General features: G+C 47.5%; 1 protein-coding gene across 8 annotated transcripts in view; it reads left to right on the top strand.

Annotated features, from left to right (window-relative positions):
* Positions 1-21,697, top strand: part of CPLX2 (complexin 2) — a 203,937-nt gene that overhangs the window by 131,572 nt on the left and 50,668 nt on the right. For 4 of the 8 annotated variants that reach the window (XM_072756559.1, XM_072756558.1, XM_072756557.1 and 1 more), the window contains one exon: positions 590-670. The exons of 1 other annotated variant lie outside the window; for it this stretch is intronic. Coding sequence is in view for 1 of the 7 variants with exons in the window: in XM_026006776.2 (XP_025862561.2) it covers positions 570-670 (101 nt within the window). In the remaining 6 variants the exon portion in view is untranslated. Of the gene's footprint in view, positions 1-569; positions 671-21,697 lie in introns of all 8 variants that reach the window. 3 more of the 8 variants (XM_072756560.1, XM_026006790.2, XM_026006776.2) reach the window with 1 other exon arrangement.

The following is a 21,697-nucleotide window of genomic DNA, read 5'->3' as shown; positions in this document are numbered from 1 at the left end:
GCCTTTTACGGAATGTTTGGTTCCTCCCAGGGGAAAGCAAGGGAAGGTAACTAAAATTTGAGGGGTTACAACGTAATAGATATCTTCACAGATATTCCTTGTCAACAAGGACAACAGTGATTACAACAAGCGCTTATGTGGCACTGAATGTATGAGGTCAGCACTGTCTGCAGTTCCATTTTACACATAAGGACACCGAGGCTTGGAGAGATGTCATGTATTTTCCCAAAGCTAGAATTCAAACCCAGATATGACTGACAGTAAACCCCATCCATTGACATGGATCAGAAATCACATTTAAACCAGAAAGCAGTGTGGTCAGGGATACCATACAAGCATTGCCTGAGCCAGTGCCCAAGATGGGTAACTGGTGTCAGGGGAGTAGGTGAGGTGGGGCCAGGGGTTGGGTCTGATGCCAGGTAGGGTCCCATCTTGCCCAGTCCTTTGCTGGAACCCAGGGGATCAGTGGTGGCCTTAGGAGAAGCAAGGGCATGTCCTCAGTGGAGTCTGGGGTTCAGTGCCCTTTCAGAAAGCCAGCTACCTCAGAAGTCCTCTCTTCTCACCCTTAGCACCCTCTCTCCTGCTCCAGGAAGCTGTACATTTCTGGCATGCCACCTGCTCTGCTCGTTGACTGAAGGCTCCTATATCTCAGCTCAGCCAAGAAGCAAAGGTAAGGGTACTTCCCAGGGTCATGCCCATGGGTGGTGTTCAGGGCCTCCGCTCCTGGGGCCCTACTGGAGGGGGTCATGATGACATTTCCCCTCTGTGATCACCAAGAACACTTCTAAGTAGAAAGGGGTTGGATCAACGGGGCAATGTGGTGGAATGGTGCTAGCTTGCATCGTCAGAGCCATTTACAGCAGAGAGGCACTTTCTTGTGCATTAGACCTTTGGGAGTATTGTCCCCAGTTTACAGATAAGGAAGCTGAGGCACAGAGAGGGGACAGCATTTACAGCTGGCAGGTGGCTAAGCCTGAATTCTCACCTACATTTTCTTGACTGTATCCCAATATGTGGCCTGTGCATGTTGTCTGTGCTTGGTATATGCTTTAAGAATGAATGAGTGAATTAGTGAGCTGCTCAAGATCAATGGCAGGGCAGAACAAGGCTGGAACCTGGCTCTCCTGTCACCCCAGTTCCTATATTCTTTCTGCTAACTGTGGCTTCCTGCGCTGATGAGCTCAACACTACCCACCCCCCAGCCTGCACCCTCACCCCAGCATCCCAAACATCTCAAATGGGTGTCCATTACCCCTCCTGCTGCAGACAGAGGATGAAGGTGGAGTGGTTGGCCTCAGCCCCTCTGTCAGATGGCCCCCAAGCTTGGATCACACCCAGAGTCCCTTCATCCACATCGCCTCTTCCCCACCACCCACTACCAGTAATCCAATGTGCATAGTTGTAAACTTGTTTCTTTAAATAAACAGTCTTGAGTTTCATACCAAATAGTCTTTTAAGAGGAGGAACGTCTCCAGGCCACCTCGTATTTAGCATACAGTGAGCCACATATTTGCACAGAGAGAGTGTGTGTGGATATAGAGATCGCTTGATCGCTATAGATATCGTTGCTCATCCAGATGGGAGCTATTTATGATGCTGAGTCACTTGCAATGAATGCCACTGAGGGATTCCAGGCTGGGCTCTGAGCCCCAGCACCACAGACCTCATGGCTCTCTGCCTCATCCTCATTCTTCACAAATGAGAGAGACAGAGGGAGAGTGTCCCCCATCTCAGTGCAGGGACAGAAGGAGACATTTTTGCCACAAGAAATAAAGACTTTCTCATAACCAGGTTCTATTTCATATCCTTGTCCTCCATCCAGAAAACCACACCCTTACAGAGCATCTAGTCCAATTCCTTCCTTGTATAGGAGGGAAAACTGGGACCCGAAAAGGGAAGGACCTTGACCAGTGTCACACAGCAAGTCAGTGACAGAACTGGTCCTAGAGCTCAAGTCTTCTGATTGCTGCATGGGGGCTCTGTCCTTTTCCCTGGCCATCTTCTTCAGTTTTATCTCCAATGTCTTAGCATTTCAACCTCTCCAGAGCTTCCTGTCCTCTGAAAACTTGGAGATATCACTGAGTACTTCTCTCTTTGGGCTTCTCCAGGAGAAGAGCTAAGTCTGTTTTTTGGGGGGCTATCCCCCATACTTACTGCAAGAACTGCACACACTGGGCACTCAATGCATGTGCCTCAAGTGTTATATAAGACCAAACTCAGCACCAATTCTTGGGGAACCCTAGTTCTTCATTTGAAAAAGCATCCATTTATCCCCACCCTCTCTTTCTTGTCTCTAGAAGCCAGTTCTCTATCCATGCAAAAATAGACTCCCTCCCACTCAACACCCACCTCTGCCCAATTCTATAATGAATCAATTTTATTAATAGGCTTTGGGATGGAAATTTGACAAAGGCTTTTTGTGAACGTCACCCTTTATCTCCCTATATAGTTCACTTCTCAAAGAATTCTAATAACCTGGCTCAGTGAGATTTTGCTTTATATAAAATATTCATTAATCCATTCTTTCCCTCCATATGAAAGGTGTTTGTTTAAATGACCTTTATTATGGATGCTATCCAGTTGTTTCAAGAGACAGTGGGGTGAGAAAGAAAGAACATGGGCTTTGGAATTAGCACTGGTCTAAATTCTAACTGGCCATGTACTGGTTTTGTATCCACAATGGTTGTTGTGAGAATTAAATGAGATAATGTCTATAAAGTGTTTAGCACATGGTAAGTGCTCAAGGCAAGTTTGTGAATAAGTGAATGACTCAGGACCCATATAAACCATATCCTAAAGGATAAGGGACCAACTGACCTGCAATCTGAAGTCTTGAAGTCATGCAATCCCAGGAGGGTAGTTTGAGAAGTCTTGAGGAGCAAACTCTAGATATTACATTGCTGGTTGCGATGTCTCCAGGCTAGAAAAGGAAGCTCTTTCTCCAACCCCTTGTGCAAGGATTTCCCTCAGCTCAAGGAAAAATCAGAGTCTGGAATCTAGGTTCAAAACAGAAGACTCCTTGAGAGTAAACATTGTGTCTTATTAACTGTTGGATCCTACTTCTCCCAAAACTAGAACCTAGCTCAGGGTAGTACAAATAGGCAAAGAGATACAAAGTAAGTATGCATTGAATTAAAATGAGTGAGTTGAGTTGAGTTGAGTTGGCTTAAATTGACTTGTTTTGGTTTTGCTAATAGACCCAACTCTAGGACCTACCAAGGAAAAAGCTTCCTAGCACTCAAGCTTAGCTTAGCCCAGGTCCCACAGCACAGGAGAAACCCCAAGGGTGATGGTTCTGGGGACATTCAGGGCCTTCCAAAGATGGAGGCATCTTGGAGAGAGCCAGGGCTGTTGCCAGGGCTGAGGAAAAAGGGTAGAAATTTTGGCTTGGTCAGAGGGCAGGCACCATAAGGCTGAATGTCCTTTAGTAATCTTTAAAATTTATTGAAAATCAGACAGGATCTTCCTATATTTTTAGAGTGACAGATTCTTCTCTTCATGGCAGAGAAGGGTCCTTTAAGGGAACCCACTTCAGTGGGAGATCTCTAGGTGGGAGCAGGGGGTAGTCATAGACTGCCATGAGGGTAGAAGGCAGGCTGAGGCCAGGAGCCAGTCAGAGCTCCATACTGCAGATGCTGGCACAATTGTAAATTGGAGTGAGGTTTTGGGGGTCTGAGTATGGTATGAGTCTAAGTCCAGACTTAAATCAGGCATTAGTTGCTAAAGGAACAGTGACCCAAGAACCATAGGGGGGAATCAGACAAGATCTCTGGCACCACTGGGGTCCCTTCATTGGCTCCATCTCAGGCACTGCTTCATACAGGATGCAACCAGGTACCTAAAGGAGGCAGGATCTGAGACAACAATAAGACTCAGATGAACAGGGGCTGCTCCACATCTTATTCCATTTGACTGTGTCTATCCGTCTCCCATATGGGCTTGGGAATCCATCAAAGACACTACATCTATTCCTCTTGTATTATCTAAAAATATGGATACAGGTTAGACATCAGTGTTCGATGAATGAAAAATTAGGTCAGAGAAAGCCTTCAACACCAATGGAAGATTTCAAGATAGTAAGATGGAAAATTTTAAGATTTCAAAATGGCAAAGGTCCAAAGTAGCAAGGCCCAGCCAGGAAAGATAACACAGACCCAGAAGTTGTCCCTCAGGAATTTGGCTCATGAGGAAAATTGGACTAAATGAAGTCAAGAGATAGGGTGGTTCAAAATAACATTCCTCAGAGTCCTGGGCTTCTGAGACAGGTTCTCAAGGGCCATTGTATGATGGATTAGGGCAAGAGAAGTTCCCCGCCCCCCAAAAAAGAAGCTCTGCATCCAACAATCCCATTTAAATAATTCTTTAAAACCCCAATTTTACCTGCTTTATCTATTGGATTTCCAAACACATTTTCATTTTTAACGGATTCTTTGGATTTAAAAAAAATCCATTTGGAAAGGACTGATGTTGAAAGAGCCTTGGCATTTGGAGTTAGACTGTCTGGATTCAAATCTCAGCCCCAAGCCTTTCTGCCTGTGGGACTTCAGGAAGAGAATCCTTTGAGCCTCTACATTCATACCTATAAACTATCCTTCCAGAAATGTGTGAGAATTAACTAAGGAGCTACAGTATTTCCCAAGGGCTGGTACATGGGTGATTGATGGTGTACACAATGATTTTAAGTGGTAGATGGAAGAACATTTATTATTTTAATAGCTCACAATTGATGCATGTTAGAAAAATATAACTGACGCACCGAACTCTGTGATTTATGGAAAAAATATGGCATATCCTTTTGAAATAAAATTCTGAGCTTTCTAAAAGACAAATCAATTTAAAGAAAACTACAAGGTAAATGAATAGTACCGATATGGCAGAAATTATGAAGGTGGTAGTTGAATGAATGAAATGTAGGGAAAACTGAGATAACCTGAGTAAAATACCTATCAGTGTCTGTCACTTAGGAAGGGCTCTAAAGACTTCATTCTTGTATTCTTCTCTCAATTCAAGGGCTAGACCTAGAACCAAGTTCATCAACTGGGGCAAGGTAAGCACCCAGGCCTGGTCAGCCTGGAATAGTGTGGTGGGTATAAGTGGGGAGCCATGGTCAAGTCTGGACAGACAGCTAGCCACGGGATCTTGGAGCAGGCACAGGCTAGATAGGAACTGCTTTCCACAGGGTGGGGACCAACCATCAGTGGTCCATGATGCCATTTTAAGAGTTACTCAGGCACAAGTTAAGTAGCCCTGGGAGAGAGTTATCTCCTTGTCGGTTGATTACATCAGGGAGGAAATCTCATTTGAGGTTAGCATCCACTTAATGCCTCTGTAACACTTACTGGTCTTCCTTTTGGACAAAGAGGCCCAGATTTCCAGCACAGTATCCCTCTGAAATTAAATAACAATGTTGTATTTTCTGTGTCCTTGTTTTTACCATTATCTTCCATTTATAGAACATGATGCAGGTTTCTTGTTTATGAGAATGATCAGCATGTTCCCCTTAGATATATATGTATTAAAGGTTAAAAAGTCAGTGCATTATTTTTGTTTGGTGTAAAGTGAGTAATAGTACAAGATGATATATGCATGGAAACAAGATAAAGGTGGTCTTGATCGAGAGAAAAGCCAGTCTGTCAGAAGCACTGAGAGGAGTCCCACAGCTCTAGAGCCCCTGCTGGGCTCACAGGCAAGATGTGTCCAGACTTATCTACAGACTTAGGTTAAGCCTTGACCTGGGAGGCAGAGGGGGCCCCATCCTAAGGAGCCAGACTGCTGGACAAGTGACCCTGAGCCTCCAGACTAAGCTGCTAGTTCAGGGATGACAACAGTGGCCCAGCAGCAGTCAGTATAGTCAGGGCTACCCCCAGAGGGTGTGCCTGGAAGAAATACCAGTCCTCTGGTTTCTGGTGAGGCTGGGACTGCAAAGGATGACCTAGTGATTCCAGAAGAGGAGAGGGAAGGAGCTGAGGGTAAGGAAAAGCCTGCCTCTACAGCCTATGTAAGCTTGGCTTGGCATTCAGGGGAATCCAGTGTGAACCCAAACCATTCACAACTGCCTTTGAGAGGGGCTGTGTATGATTGTTGGTAGCAAATAACAGAAACCAAATCAAACAGAACCAGGGGTTATTGAGAAGTTATCAGATAGCATCTAGAAGCAAAAGGCTGGGGATCAGACCCAGGAAAGGACAGGAACCAGAACAGACCAGGGCTCTGGCAGCAGGAACTGAGGCCAGTTTTTCTGAGTTCTTCCTGTGGGATATATTAGCCACTATGTCTGTTCCTCCTTGCATCACTCTGCTCATGATCCATAGCCCCAGGAGGGGCACCAGCTGGCCTGGCTTGGGTCCTGTTTCCTCCGCTTAGCCAGCAGAAAGCACGAAGCTTGATCAAACTCCCTCCAAGATTTAAACACTGAGGAAGGGATGACTCTCAAAAAGAAAATCAAAAAGAGGAGACCTGGACTCTGGGCAGCCAAAAGCAGCAAATGTCTACTATGAGGAGCCAAGGGAGGAGTGAACAATGAAGTCCCCTAGGCCCAACTCTTTGGAGCCATCCCTGGGGTTTCCTTTTGCCCACACTGGCTGGACCAGGGTCACTGTCCTGATCTGGGACCAGTAGTCAGCCATAGTCAAGACAGGAGCCCCTCAGACTTCTAGGGAGGGGCGGAGGGGCTTCTGGATCCTCTAATGAGCTGTGGGAGGGAGAAAGCTAGATAAGCCTGTCCCTTAGCCCCATGGCTGAAAAGGATCTCTGGGTTGAAGAAGTCTAATGAGGATTACTCACTCAGGGGCAGCAAACCCAATTGTCTGCAGGGCTGGCCAAGAGCAAATACATGAAAGGAATTATGGTGATCTGGAAAATGCATGCCTGTCTAAGGGGGCAGCCACTGCCAGCTCCAGATAATTCTTGCTATACAGACTCATGGCCTCAGTTGTTGGTTGATATCCTGACTTTTTAAAGTAAATCCCCAATTCCAGATTTTTTTATGAGACTCCTTCTTTTTAAGTATTGCTAACTATCAGAAAAACAGTTTAAATACTGTGCTGACCAAACAATACATCCACCAGTTTGTGACCACTGAACTAGCTTCTCTTCATCCACTACAACTCAGCTAAGAAGTCACTTCCTCCAGGAAGCCTTCTGCCCTCTGCTTTGCCACCCTTTCTCTGGATTCCCACAGACCCTGTATTTCCTCCTATCACAGCACTCCAAGTTATAAAAACTCATTTGTTTCCATCTGCTGCTCTTTAACTATGCTTCCTAGAGGGTGAGGGTGTCCACCACACCTTCCATCCATGCCCTGCCTAGTGCCTGACACATTCGAGGCACTGTGGCATCAATAAAAGGGGAGATATGGGGACTGCAGTCAAGATGGCTAGGTTAAACAATGGCAATGAAGGAGTCCTGAAACCTCTGTGACTTTAATACAAGAAAGGCATGTGTCTCCCTCATCTCCTGTGGAGCCAAGCAGTTGTCCAGGTAGCTTCCTTCCAGGCGATGACTCAGAGACCCAGGCTGGCTCCACCACTGGTTGCCAGGGGAGGAGAGCCAGCCGAGAACTCCCACCCACTCCAATAAGTCAGCCTACAAGTGGCATTTGTTAGCTCCCTTCACAGTGCCTTGGTCAGAACCAGTCCTGTGAGCTCTCACTTCAAGGGCAGAGCCCATGGGACCCACTGAGTCCATGTCTCTGTGGCACAGACCCGGGGCAGCAGCTGCCAGTGCTGAGGCTTCCTGGGGTCCAACAGGTAGACTCCAGCTGCTGGTGGGCAGAGGCAGCCAGGTTCATGGGAAGCAATGAGACTCTTCATAGTCAGCACATAGAAGCCACCTCTTAATTTGTACATTTAACTCAAGACATCTGGAAAAATGGGACGAGCATGAGGAGAGAATTTCATTAGCTTGAGCTTTCCACCTCTCCTTATTTTCCAATCAGTAAACATTAGGAAATGGAAATGAAGTTGATGGAAAATAGAGGTCAAATGCCAATGAGCAACCCATTTAGAGTGAAATTGCCACCTGGCCCCCTTAGCATCTCATTTGAGGTCCGTGACGACCTGGGAGTGACTGCAGCTGCTCATAGGACCTGTCTCTTCTGTGATCAAATGCCAGTGCACTCAGGGAACCGGATCCCTACTGTCAGCCTTGCCCAGAGCTTCAGCCAATGGTGCGTTCCCCAGGCCCCACCCGGGGGCTCCAGGGCATTTGCCAAGCCTTTCATCAGCCTGGGAGCAATGCAACAAACAGCTAATGTTGCCTTGGAATGTAATCATGGGATTTTAGAGATGCTCTAGAAAGAGGGCCAGCTTGGGAGCCAGGAGGATCTGGGTTCAAATTTCAACTCTTTCCTAGTAACTCAAATTCCTAACAAGACCTTTCACTTCTCTGAGCCTCAGATTCATCATTTCTAAAATAGGCACAATGATAACACCTTCCTCCCAGACTAGCTGTGCAAAGTCTATGAGATTACATATGTAAAGAGCCTGGTACACAGAACCTCAGTTGATGTCCTTTCCCTTCCTTTTCCCCATTGGGCTGGAGGGATAAAGTCTAACCTCCCACCCATATCACCCCCAACTGCAGCCAGCCAGTTTCCATTTGCATGCTTCTGGTGACAAGAAGCTCACCACCACACCCTCACCTCTTAAGCATCCCACTCCACTTTCAGACCACTCCCATGGTGTTTGTGGTGAAAGGATCCAATGTCACTAGGGTCTAGGCTTTGAGGGAAAGGCACCTAGCCCAATTCTAACCTCTGGCTGACCAGACACTGCCTTGGCCCCCAGAAGTTATCAGGGGAACTGATTGCAGTAAAAATGGAGGACTTGGGGACGCCCAGGTGGTTCAGCGGTTTAGCACCTGCCTTTGGCCCAGGGTGTGATCCTGGAGTCCCAGGATCGAGTCCCACATCAGGCTCCCTGCAGGGAGCCTGCTTCTCCCTCTGTCTATGTCTCTGCCTCTCTCTCTGTGTCTCTCATGAATAAACAAATAAAATCTTAAAAAAAAAAAAAAAAAAAAAAAAAGGAGGACATGAGGGTAAGGGAATGTGTGTCCATTTCCCAAAGAGAAGACAAAGAAATCCATCACATGGGAGATAGGATCGATCACAACTGGAGACATTTATCCCAGAGAAGAGAAATCTCTCAGAGACTGTCACAAAACAATGATGGAGGTTTAGCTTGATTAAATGAGGGGAGCATGAGAGGGGCAAATAAGATCCCCAAATAAGAATGTCTGCTCCTTCATTCATTCTGCAAACACTCAGTTTGTCTTCCATGCCAGACCCCCCATACTGAGCATTGAGGACAGAGAGACTAATCAGCCACAGGCCCTGATCTTATGGGAGTGGGCAGGGATGTAATACTAATATTAAAACCACATGGGGGAGTGTGGAATGGGACCATGAGAGATCAGAAGAGGAGGGGTACCTGGCCCACCCGGGGATGGGGTATCCAGGAAAGGATGAGGAGACAGACAAAATGGGGAGAAAGAGAGGCCTGCCTGGCTAAGGGACAACATGAGCAAAGGCCCAGAGTTGAGAAATAGCCTGGCATGAGGGAAGACCTACCCACTGTCCCAGAAGTGATGACGGAGGCCAGAGCAGGCAGCAGAGGGCCTTGATGATGGCAATGGAGCCAGGACCCTGTCCTAGGCTAGAAGGGCACCGTGGCAGGTGGAGGTTTTGTAGGAAAATGTTGTTGAAACATCACCTACACTCATAGAAGTACTCTACTCATACTCTACATCTACAGCTCAATGAATTTTCACAAAGTACACCAGCCCCACATCAAGAAACAAACATTACCACCGTTCCTGAAAGCCCCTTTTCCTCCTTTCATCACCACCTCTCAGAAAAGGAACCACTATGCTGACTTCTAACCTCATTGATTAGTTGGCTTATTTTTGGATGTCACGTAAATGAAATCACGCATTCTTTTACAATTTGACTTCTTTCACTCATTGTGTTTGGGATTCTTTCATGTTATTGCATTATGTTGTGGCACTCTCTCATGTTCTTCATTCTCACTGCTAAATTATATGCTGAATATAATCACATTTGGAATTATATATATTATATTATAATATTAATACATAATGTATTAGACCATACCAAAATGTATTCATCCATTCTAGTGTTGATGAGCGTTTGGGTTGTGTCCAGCTTAGGACTCATGAAAATGCCACTATTAAGATCCTTATGCTCTTTGGATGAGCATATAAACATATGTCTTTTGGGTCCATGCATTGGAGTAGAATCATTGCATTATAGGGGATATGGGTTCATTTTTAGCAGATACTGTCAAATGTTTTTTTTCCAAAATGGTAGTCCTGATTTACACTCTCTATGGTACTATGTGAAAGTTCTAGTAGTTCCATGGCCTCACCAATATTTAGTGTCCTAAATAATAATTATAATAATTATAATAGCAATATTATAATTATAATAACAATTATAATGATAATTTTCTGTCCTTTCCATTTTAGCCATTTTGGTGAATATATAGTGGTTTGAATTATAATTTGCATTTCCCTGATGACTAGTGAGGTCTACCACCTTTTCATATGCTTACTAGCCATTTGGACAACCTCTTTCTTAAACTGCTTGTTCATGTCCCTGGAATTTGAGGAACAAGGTCTGCATTTCATTTTAGAAAGTCATCTCAGGCAGCTGAGTGGGGTGACCGGGATTATAGAAGCAGATTCTCTGGAACCTCTGGCTAACTCCAATGGCGTCTCACTTAGGCACAGAGCTTAAGCTACTTCCTCTTTAAATTCTTACAGCCTCCTTGAGAGGTCAGAATTGTTATCAACCTGTCAAAGATGAGGTGACCAGGCTAAGAGAGGGAAATGACTTGCCCAGGTTCTCATTGTTGGAGCTAAATGTAGAGCCCCAGCATGAGGGCTTTAGCCCTAGGTTCATTTCCTCATCAATCTCAGGCAGGAGCAGGAAGGCTGGGAAGGAATAGAAGAGAAAGGAACAGAAGGAAGGATAAACAGGGGAACCCATGTGGCTCATTTGGTTAAGGTTCTGACTTTTGATTTTGGCTCAGGTCACAATCTCAACATCATGAGATTGAGCCCCATGTGGAGCTCCACACTCAGCACAGAGTCTGCTTGAGATTCTCTGTTTCCCCCCCCCCCCGCCCCTCCCCCTGCTTATTCCCTCTCTCTCAAAGAAAATAAATCTTAAAAAAAAAAAAAGAAGAAAGGTAAAGAAACAGCTGTAAGAACATCTATCTCACTATTTTACACAAAAGGAAATTTTCTCTCCCTTTCTTCTCTTTCTCCCTCTTCCCTCCGCTCTCTCTGCGTCTCACCAAAAGCCCCAGCAGAGGTGAGTAGCCACCAGAAACCTAGTGACTCCCAACTCCATTATCATTTTAGATGTCCAGTGATATGAAGGGAGGAATTGGGCCAACCTGGGTTGCCTGGTCTGTCACCACTCACTCTCTGGCCCAGAACCAGTCACTTTACTTCCTTGGGCCTTAGACTCTTCCCTTGTTTTTTTGTTTGTTTTAAAGATTTTATTTATTTATTCATGAGAGATACAGACAGAGAGGCAGAGACACAGGCAGAGGGAGAAGCAGGCTCCATGCAGGGAGCCCAATGTGGGACTCGATCCCGGGTCCCCAGGATCACACCCTGGGCTGAAGGCAGCGCTAAACCGCTGAGCCACCCGGGCTGCCCTTCATCTGTTTTAATAGTCCCTTCCTCGGAGCCTTATGGAGAAAGGCCAATGAGCCAGCATGGTGCCTGCTACAAAGCAGCCCCTGGTTCAGATGGCACATGCTCATTCCTTCCCTGGCCACTTCCAGGACTTGTGTGGCTCCATGTCCTGCCTCCAGCCCAGTCCTTTGGCTCTCTGCTCCCTCAGTAGCAGGGGCAGCATCCCTTCTGTCTCCTGCAGCTACAGCAGGCCTCTAGTGGTTTCCTCCCTGCCAGAGAGCAGGTGTGGCAGGGGCAGGCAGAGCATCCCTCCCCTAGGACCTCCCCGCAGCTGCCCTCACTCTGGCTGCCAGCCAGACAATTAGCCCCAGAAGGGCCTTTCTCTTCTCAAGGGCTCTCATCTCAGAGCCCAGACGCCTTTATTTTGGGAGCCTTGCCTGGCAAAGTGCTTTGTCAAGGCTACCTGCAAGCAACATCCCCACCCCCACCACACACGCACCGCACACTGCCAGCCATCCAGCTTCTTCTTCCATTCATGAATCCACTCAGCGTTTGGTGAACACCCCAGGCACACTGCTAGGCACTAGCAGACCCACAAGGTCCATATCCTCTTGGCAATGCCCCTGTAGAGAGAGAGATAGATAAGAAACAAGAAGATGGACAGAATAAATAGGATCACTTTTGGATGGTGCTCCAGACTATGGATGGTGATGGCCAAAGTCATGATGGAGAGGGGCCACTGGTGGACCGCCCAGTCCCAGAACAGAGTGGGGCAACTCACAGGCCTGCTGCCTTCTCTGGTCTGGGCTCCTCGAGGGAAGGCTCACAGCAGAGCCACCACTGGTGGGGAGGTCCCCGGATGTGGCACAGGAAGGTTCTAGGTGCCACTCCCCCCAGCTGCCTTGTCCTTCCTTTCTGTCATTGTGGAGCCCTGCCAGCTCCTTCAGTTCCAGCAGCTCTCACAATTGGCTGGTCTCTCCCACCCCAGTCTGGTAGTGAGAGTGGCTACAGGGACTCTTCTTGACTCCCCAGCTACTCTCCACCCATCCCATGGGGTTTATCCTTCCAACCCTACCCGGTTCTGGGCAAACCAAGTCCTTGCCAGAGGGTTCCCTTACAAAACACCAGGAGTAAGGTCACCTGAACCCCAGTAAAAGCCAGCAGACCCTCCCAGATCTCCATACCCAGAGCATTCTCTCTGGCTTTCCAGCTCAGGCCTCCCCTGACATGCTCTCTTTCACTTCCTCACTGACTCATTCTTCCTTTCTCTGTGCGTCTTTCTGTCTCTGTGTCTCATCTCAATTTTCCTCTGTCACCTTGTCACTCTGATTCACATCCTAAATGTACTTCTTATATGGACATTAATTTACTTCAAATACTTATTTTAAAAAAAAAAATGCATTGAACCCCTATTGCGTGCCAGGCATGGGGCAAGGAGCTCAGGTCTAATCAAGGATGAGTAAAGTACAGACCTCCCTGAAAGAGAGATGAGTCATGTACTGACATAAGTGAAAGAGGGAGGCTGAAAGTGACTGACGCTATGAAAGAGATGTTGACCAGGGCTGAAGAGCATCCAGGAGCAGGGATTCCTGAGGGCTTCATGGAGGAGGTGACTTTTCAGTAAGACCTTGAAACATAGTCATGTAATGGAATGTGGGCTGTGGGGAAGAAGGTCCTCTCCTGTGGACCAGTTCTTCAGTGTCCTCTCTGCACAAAACTGAAACCTACTCCCTAGCATCCTTCTTGTTTAATCTCCAAAGTATCCTTAATAAAACATGGGCTTTGGTGCCTGACAGACCTGGGCTGCATCCCACTGACTCAGCTCTTTGAGCTTTCATTTCACCATCTGTAAACAGATTTCTAGAGCTGTTGTGAAAATCAAATAAGACAAAGGATGTGAAAATGCTTTCCTACTGTTAATGAGATTCTTTACTGTTAATGAGGGCCCTTTTAACTGCAAGTGACAGAAACTTAACACAAAATGACTTAAAATAAAAAGAAAAGTCTAACATTGCTGGCATCTGGCACACCTGGATCCAGGGGTTCAAATGACGACTGCAAGACTTTCTATGTCTCTGGATTCTGCTCTCCTCTACACTGGCCTTTCAGGCAGGATCTCCCCCTCAGGGAGGCAACACAGCAACTACCTTTCTACAAACTGAGCAAGTCCGGTGGAAATAGGATGCCCAACCCCAATGGTTCCAGCATAATTCTGGGACTGAATTTCAGTGGTCAGATCTGTAATCCACCCTGTAGCCAAGCCTGGATCACAAGCCCATCCCTGGAGCTGGTAATTACGTGAATCTCCCACTCAATCCATGAGGACAGTGAGAAGGAAAGGGGGAGGTGCTCTGGAAGAGGTGTTACACTATTACAAGAAGGAACAAGGAACACAGAGGAAAAGAAAGTTCACTCTTTCTTACCACTCAGGTCCAAAAACATCTCCAGCTTCTCCTCCAAAAAAGTCTCTGATCCCCCAGGACTATGTTGAGTAACCCCTTCTGTGCTCCTGCAGCATCTTACACTTCCCTTATCATCATCCTCATCACCTTTATTATCATTTTCTGTTTATTTGTCTGTCTCTTTCACAACAAAGTATTGGGAGGGCATACGCAGTGCCTGTCTTGTGTGTTGCTGTACCCCCAAAGTTGACAAATGCTACATACTTAGGAAATGGTGGGTGGATGGATGGATGGATGGATGAATAGATGGACAAATGGATCGATGGATGGATGGGTGGATGGGTGAGTGGTTGAATGTATGGATGATGGATGGATGATTAGATAGATGAATGAATGAGTGGGTAGATGGATGAATAGATAATGGATGGATGGATGGATGGATGGACAGTTTGGAAGAAAACTGTGAGATCAGTTTGGGACATTCTAAGCCTAGGCTGTCTGTGAACACAGAAACAGAGCTATCCCTCAAGTCATTGACAGGTGGACCTGGAGTTCAGGAAAGAGGTCTGCGCTAGAAACAGAGGTTTAGGAGCCATTAGCATGGAGACTGTAATGGAGACCATGGGAGTGGATCAAGATCACCAAGAAGTGGGCAAAGTTGTGTAACCACTTGAACCCAGGGCTGTATAATGTCAAAGTCTGATCTCATTCCTTCATTCCAAGGCAACCTGGCCACTACTTGAGGTGGCCATACACGGTTAAAGTCTCTCCTTTCTCCCCACCCTCCCCCTCCTCAAACCACTCAGCCAGAAGGGAGCAGCTGCCTGGGAGGACAGAGAGACAGATTATGTAAACTGTGATTGCCACCCACAGGAGGAGGAGGAGAGTGAATAGGTATTGAAATGCGCTTTCAATAATGCATGTCCTCCCCCGCAGAGGCCTGGGGCTTGGCTGCAGGGAGAAGAGCCTTAAAGGGACCGAGGCTCCCATCCCTAGCGGCAGCACCCACTGGCCCCTGGCCACACGGGTCTGTTGTCCACAATTGGAGGGCTCCATGGACATTGACCACAGGGGTCTCCAACCTCTCACCGTCAAGGACACCTTTTTTTTTTTTTCCCCTCCCAGCCCCAGTGGATCTAAGTTTTTAAAGATTCTGTTTCCCAAATGCACTGCATTTAAGTCATGATTAATTCATTTTCCCCATTTTTTATTAATCAAAGACACTTAACTGCCAGTCAGAGCTTTGATCAGCAAGAAGTAAGCCATGAGGTGATATCGCTCCAACCCAAAGCTCAGAAATATGACAACACCATTAACCAGGCCTACCTTGCTACTGGAAAATGCCCTCTCTCCCTAGCCCCCACTCATTACTGTCTTCCCCCAGATTGGGAAGAGTGAGCCTGACCAGCACTCTCATTTCACAGAGAAGAAAACTGAGACCCAGAAAGGTGAATGGACTTGGCTGGGGTCACAGGGTCTGTGGGATCTGAAGGCTGAGACCTGACCTCTCTGGTTTCAAGTGACTTAGAATTTGACAATGTGATAGGTCATCCAAGGATTCTGAAAGTCCAGAGCAGGGCGGGGGGCGGGGGGGGGGGGGGCAGTCATCATAGCCAATACCTTCACTGTACCACTATTATGAGCCAGACGCAGTAGACATGTTTTCCCACTTTGTTCTCACACAACAGCCATGATCGGTGGGACTGTCATTCCCAATGAGCATGTGAGAAAACTGAGCATCAGAGAGGCTTCGTGGTTTATATAACCTACTGGGTCAGAAAGTGGAGGATCAGGATTCCAGCAGATTCTCATCGACTGTTTCACCTGACTGGCCTGGCTGGAATGAAGGGGAAGGGGTCATTTAGACCAGATTTGAAGTTCTTCTTACCACTTACCAGCTGTGTGAATTTGGCTAATGATCTTACATCTCAGGGCCTCCAGTCCCTCACCTGAGGAATGGGGATAGCCCCTTGTTTCTAGAGTGGTTGCAGAGCATGAGAAGAGATGATGGGGTTCAGGCCCCCAGCCCAGAGCATGGCAATGGCATCCTCTTCCTCCCTTCACCCTCTTCCTTGTTAAAAAGCCTCCAAGCTGGCAGAAGCCAGGGTAAGAGATTTGATTGCTTATGTCTTTGGGTGTTTCCAGGCTGAGGATTAGGAGAACATTGCCCAGTTCTCCCTCTGTTATTAATTAAAGGGACTGTCCTCTTCTGGTCCAGTAATTCTAAGACATGAGCCAAGGATGGGATGAGACTCTCTCCTTCCAGCAGGAATGTGCTTTTGGTCATCACCATCTGCTTCTGCATCTGGTTTTATTGGCATTTGGACCAGGATACCTTGAAAATTCCCAACATCCTCCTGAAAACCCCACTGATTTCCTCAAAGCAGCCTATGAAAGTGGAGTAGAAATCTCAGCTCCCAGCAGCTAGAGGGGGTGACCTCCTGGACTTGTCGCTGTTGCTCCCCTGGACAAGGTGGAGGATGAATAACTGACTCTCTGGTCCCTCTCTCCCCTGGAAGTGGTTTTAAATGAGTAAGCACAAAAACACATGGCAAGTGGGGTGGTAGCACTAAGCAACTCCCTGGACATGATGCATGATGTATCAGAGGTCTGCGCTCCCTGCGCCAGGCGCTGGAATGAATGGGGCAGGGCTCCGCCCTCAAGGAGCTCCCAGAGGGTAGAAATGGACACAAAGACAGCCTAGGACCACTGGGCAATTTGAAGATGGTGATGGAAGGATGTGCAAGGTGCTGAGAGGATGCAGGGGTGGCTGGGTCGGAGTTGAATAGGGAGAGAGGCATGAGGAAGCTTCACAGAAGATGGACTCTTATGCTGAACCCACTGAGAAAAAGCCATTTCCAATAGTGGGACAGACAGAAAGATGGGGCCCTGTGATAGCATTTTAAGGAAGGTGAATGGATTGGATTTGGTGGCTGATTGGATGTGTGGATGAGAGACAGGAAGGACTCTCCCAGGATGCCACCCTGCTTTTTGGGCCCTACCAGTCCCTCTACTCCATGTAGGTGGGAAGAGAGAAGGCACTGGTGTGCATCCCCACCCAGGTTCCCAGGGAAGCTCAGAAAGGGAGGGCTTCCTGTTAGCTCTCTCTCTCTCAAAACCCGAAGAGAAACTTTGCCTCTTGCACTCTCCTACCGGTCAACATACTTGCAGTTGCAAGTGAAGGAAACTTGACTCAAAGGGTCTGGAGCAAAAGGGACAATTTATTGGTATACATGATAAGCGGCTCAAAGAAGATTGGTTTCCACCACAGCTCAAATGATGAGAGCAGAGCTGTTTCTCTCCATGTCTTAGCTTTGCTTTCCAGTGTTAGTTTCATGTTCAGGCAAGTTCTCTTCTCACTGTGGCCCCTAGGCTCCAGACTTAGATCCCCTTAGCTTAGCAACCTGCCACACAAGAAGGCTTCCCCACAGCTCTAGCATAAATTCCAGAAAGAGTCTCATTGGCCTCTCTTGGTTCACATGCCCATCCTTGAGCCAATCACTGTAGCCAGAGGAATGGACAGCACTGAAAGATAAAACCCCTGTCACATGCCCTCTATTGGAGCCCCAGGTTGGGGGTTCAGTACTACCTAAAACCACATGGAGAAAGACTGGGGGAGGAGCAGTTCCAAAGGAAATTGATGCCGTTATTAAAAGAAAGGGAGGGCAGCCAGGTGGCTCAGAGGTTTAGCACCGCCTTCAGCCCAGGGCCTGATCCTGGAGACCCAGGTTCGAGTCCCACGTCCAGTCCCACGTCCAGTCCCACATCCAGTCCCACGTCCAGTCCCACGTCCGGGCTCCCTGCATGGAGCCTGCTTCTCCCTCTGCCTGTGTCTCTGTCTCTCTCTCTCTCTCTCTCTCTCTCCCCCTCATGAATAAATAAATAAAATCTTTTTTAAAAAATTAAAAAGAAAATAAAAGAAAGGGAAATGGATGCTTGGAATGCAAAACCACCAGTTAGCCTATGACCTCCTTTCAACAGCCTGGGGCTGTCCAGAGTGGTTGCCATTCCTTCCCTTAGGCATCCCTGTCATGGTCTTAAACCCAGGACTGCTCAACACACCTCTAAGGTCCAGGAGGAGATGAATGAAGCAGGGACATGCACCTGACCTTTTATACATTCAAATAACCATCAACTGAACTTACCTATCCATTTGTATACTCATTCACCTCCTGTGTGTCCTGGCCAGCTCTAGCTGCTGTGGGTAACAGAAAGACCCAGACTCTCCCCCAAGGGGTTCACAGTCAGTAGAATCTATTTTAGGTATAATTCTCTGATAAAATAGTAGAGTCAGACTTACTCTCCAAAAAAAAAAAAAAAACATTTCACTGCATATTTTTTTTCTGGCATTCAGATGCTTTTATTTGCTTTTAGATTAACTGCCCCACATGAAAGTCACAAATTGAAAAGGCCTTTAAAAATCCTCTTTACCTCTGAGTCAATTTTTTCTTCACTAGTAAAATTTCCTAATTGTTATTGCAGTATTGAACATCCTCAATGAGGCGGCCTGTGGTGTTTTCATCATTTATTCTTTGGAAATCTGGATCTGAATCCTGAGAAGGTGTGATGATCCTTTCACCAACCAAGAGGGTGAGGGTCTGGAATCTGTCCTGTTTGCACAGGGAGCTGCAAAATTGGGAGTCCTGACAATAGAAGACTTGGGACACGTGAACTCTGTTGATGACTATCTACCTGTGGAAGCAATGCATATTGATCCTGAGGGCTGAGGCTGGAGTGACTGGGAACAGATTTTCAGTTCAAGGTGAAAGAGAAATATTCAGAGCTATTACAAATTAAGAAGCTCCCACATAAGGTGGTGAGCTCCTTGTCCCACAGGTGTGTAAACTCTTCCACTCTTGGGTGGGAGGTCGGACCAAATGATTTTTTTTTTTAAGACTTTATTTATTTATTCATGAGAGACACTGAGAAAGAGGCAGAAACACAGGCAGAGGGAGAAGCAGGCTCCATGCAGGGAGCCCAATATGGAACTGGATCTCAGGACCCTGGGATCACGATCTGAACCAAAGGCAGATGCTTAACCACTGAGCCATGCAGATGCCCCGCACCAAAGGATTTCAGTCTCCTCCATCCAAGAGATACTTGAACTATAGGTTGTAGTTCTGGCTCAGTCACTATCTTGCTGTGTGAACCAGTCACTATATTGCTTTGGTAAGCCCTGTCCCTCTCTGAGCCTCAGTGACCTAGATAACCCCATAGCTCCCGCCTGTTCTAAATGCTTCTCCTCAGGTTTCATGCCTGCCTCTGCACACTCAGATGATTTCTGTCCCATGCACATTTCGAGGCTCCCAAGCCTAAGTAAAGCAGCCCAGCAAGCCCTGAGGTGTGAGGCACCTTCTGTTCCTAGAGACACTGTGATTCATAGCCATGGGATGCCTCCCCCATCTGACAGGTGGAGACAGTGAGTTCTAGGGAAAGAAACCAGCCACTGAGACAAGATGCACCCACACACACCTGATTGGGTCCTTGCACTGCACCATCTCCTGGCCCCATGATTGGCCCGCAGTCCACAGATGATCTTGGGAACTGGCCTCACCTCGTGGGGTCAGGCAAAGGGCACACAAAGGCAGATGCAGATACCAACATCTGCAAGAGGTAGAAAGTTTGATTCCCACAGGTCTTTTCATGAATGGCCTTAAGACCTCTCTCATTTGATTTTTACAGCAGCCCTGCAAAGGAGGCATTATCACTCCAGCTTGTCAGGGATCTGAAGCTTGTCAGGCTGGTGATGGCCTGAGGCCAGCCTGCAAACAAACAGCAAAGAGGGCATTGGACCAGGCCCACACCATGGTCCCTCCCCACAATGCTCAGAAACCTACTCTCTAGAAACAGGCATCTACTCCTTCTAGGAAGGTGCCCTTTTGCCAGGACAGTTGGCTAGAGCCCAACCACACCCTTAAGTCCCTCTGTCAGTGTTTGTCAAAGGACAAAGAGAATTAGGTGGGCCTGGAGCTCCACCTGCCCTCTGAACTCTCCTGGGGGCTTTTGGAGAGACCATACTACCTCCAGGTTTCATCTGGCTGGGGTGGGGTGCTCGCTTCGGCAGCACATATACTAAAATTGGCTGGGGTGGGTGCTTTCCGGCCATACACAGGCTGACAAAGCATCTTCCACCACCTATCCTCCCTGAGACATGAGCAACAGAGTTCCAGTTGAAGAAATGAGAGGCTGCATCTCATGCCCAAGGCTACACAGTCAGAAAGTCACAGAGCCAGAGATGAGGCCCAGACTCTTCACTCTTCAAAGTCAGTATGTTGATATGAATCTGTGTGTATGTGAGGATAACTGCCCCGAATTCCTGCCTAGGGCCCAAGGCCACAGGCTTCACAGATGTAAAGTTCAGCCCTGCGTCTCATCAGCTGCCAGCTCCCCCATCCCAGACCTGTCCTGAAGCCTGATTTCTGCACCATCAAAACTGCTAAGCTAGTACTTCTGTACACCACTAGCGTGGTGGTCCCCAGGACCTCCCTTCCAACACACACACACACACACACACACACACACACACACACACACACGGCTGCTTCCTGCACTGTGCTCTCTGGGGTTCTGAATGCAGAAATACATGGTTCCTGGTTATCCAGAAGAGAGGCACTGTAGGCAGAGGAGGCCAAAAAGAAAGACGGTAAGGCACAGCAGGCCTGGGGATGCCTACATGAACCAGGCCTCTCCTTATTTGGAGGGCAGTGAGGGCTTGGGGAGTAGAGGAGAGAGATGTCTGCACCTACCTTCTGTGGCTTAACTTTCACAACTCAAGAGGGAGAGGTGATTAGCCCCATTTTTCAATCAAAAACACTGAAGCTCTGAGACATTAAGCAACTTGTCCCAGGTTACAAAGCCAGGGAGTGGCACAGCCCACGTATAAACCACTAAGTAGGTCACGCTGCCTCCAGAAGGTGCATAATGCTTCCACCCAGTAGGGCAGAGCCAGCAGCTGTCCTCTGGGAGGGGAAGGTTCAGCCATGAAGCCACCCCTGCCTGCCGCCCACCTCAAGCATTCAGCCACCTTAGGTATCTTCCTCCTAGCCACAGGTAACATGACACAACCAGGGAGTCAGGGCAGCGCTGGTGGTCTCTTGGGGGGACCATTGCACACAGCTCCATGGGTAGGCAAGGAACAAGTCAAATCCAATCTCTGGAGTCCTCATTCCCCAAGAGCTTTCCTGGGAGCAGTAGGAAGCTATTTTTAAAAGCAGCATCTACAGGCAGTAACCTGGAAGATGAGTCCCCAGCCCAATCCTCACCCCTGCAGACCACGGGTGGGGTTCACTCTGCTCACCTCTCAGCCAAGAAGCCAAGCAGCTACTCTGCCCAGCCCAAGCCTGAGAGAGAGGCCAGAGAGACATGCCACCTGCCAGAGCAGAGATACAGGTCTGCTTCAAATCCCCCACTGCAGCAGCTTAGATCCCCAAAGGGAATGTGTGTGCTTGTGCTCGCATGCCTGCTGGTATCAATAAGACTGTGTGAGGATTGAAAAATCAAGTCTTTTGTATCTACAGGGATATGTGTACACAGGAGGCCAAGTGTCTCCATATCCTGTGCAAGTGTGACATTTAGGCACATGTGTGTCTCTGTGTCTCTAAAAGTCAGTATGTTGTTATGAATCTGTG

This window comes from Vulpes vulpes, chromosome 4, assembly GCF_048418805.1.
Source record: "Vulpes vulpes isolate BD-2025 chromosome 4, VulVul3, whole genome shotgun sequence".
In the NCBI taxonomy this organism is placed as follows: Eukaryota; Metazoa; Chordata; class Mammalia; order Carnivora; family Canidae; genus Vulpes; species Vulpes vulpes.
Note: the sequence above shows the minus strand (reverse complement) of the source record. Positions and strands in the feature narration are given on the sequence as shown.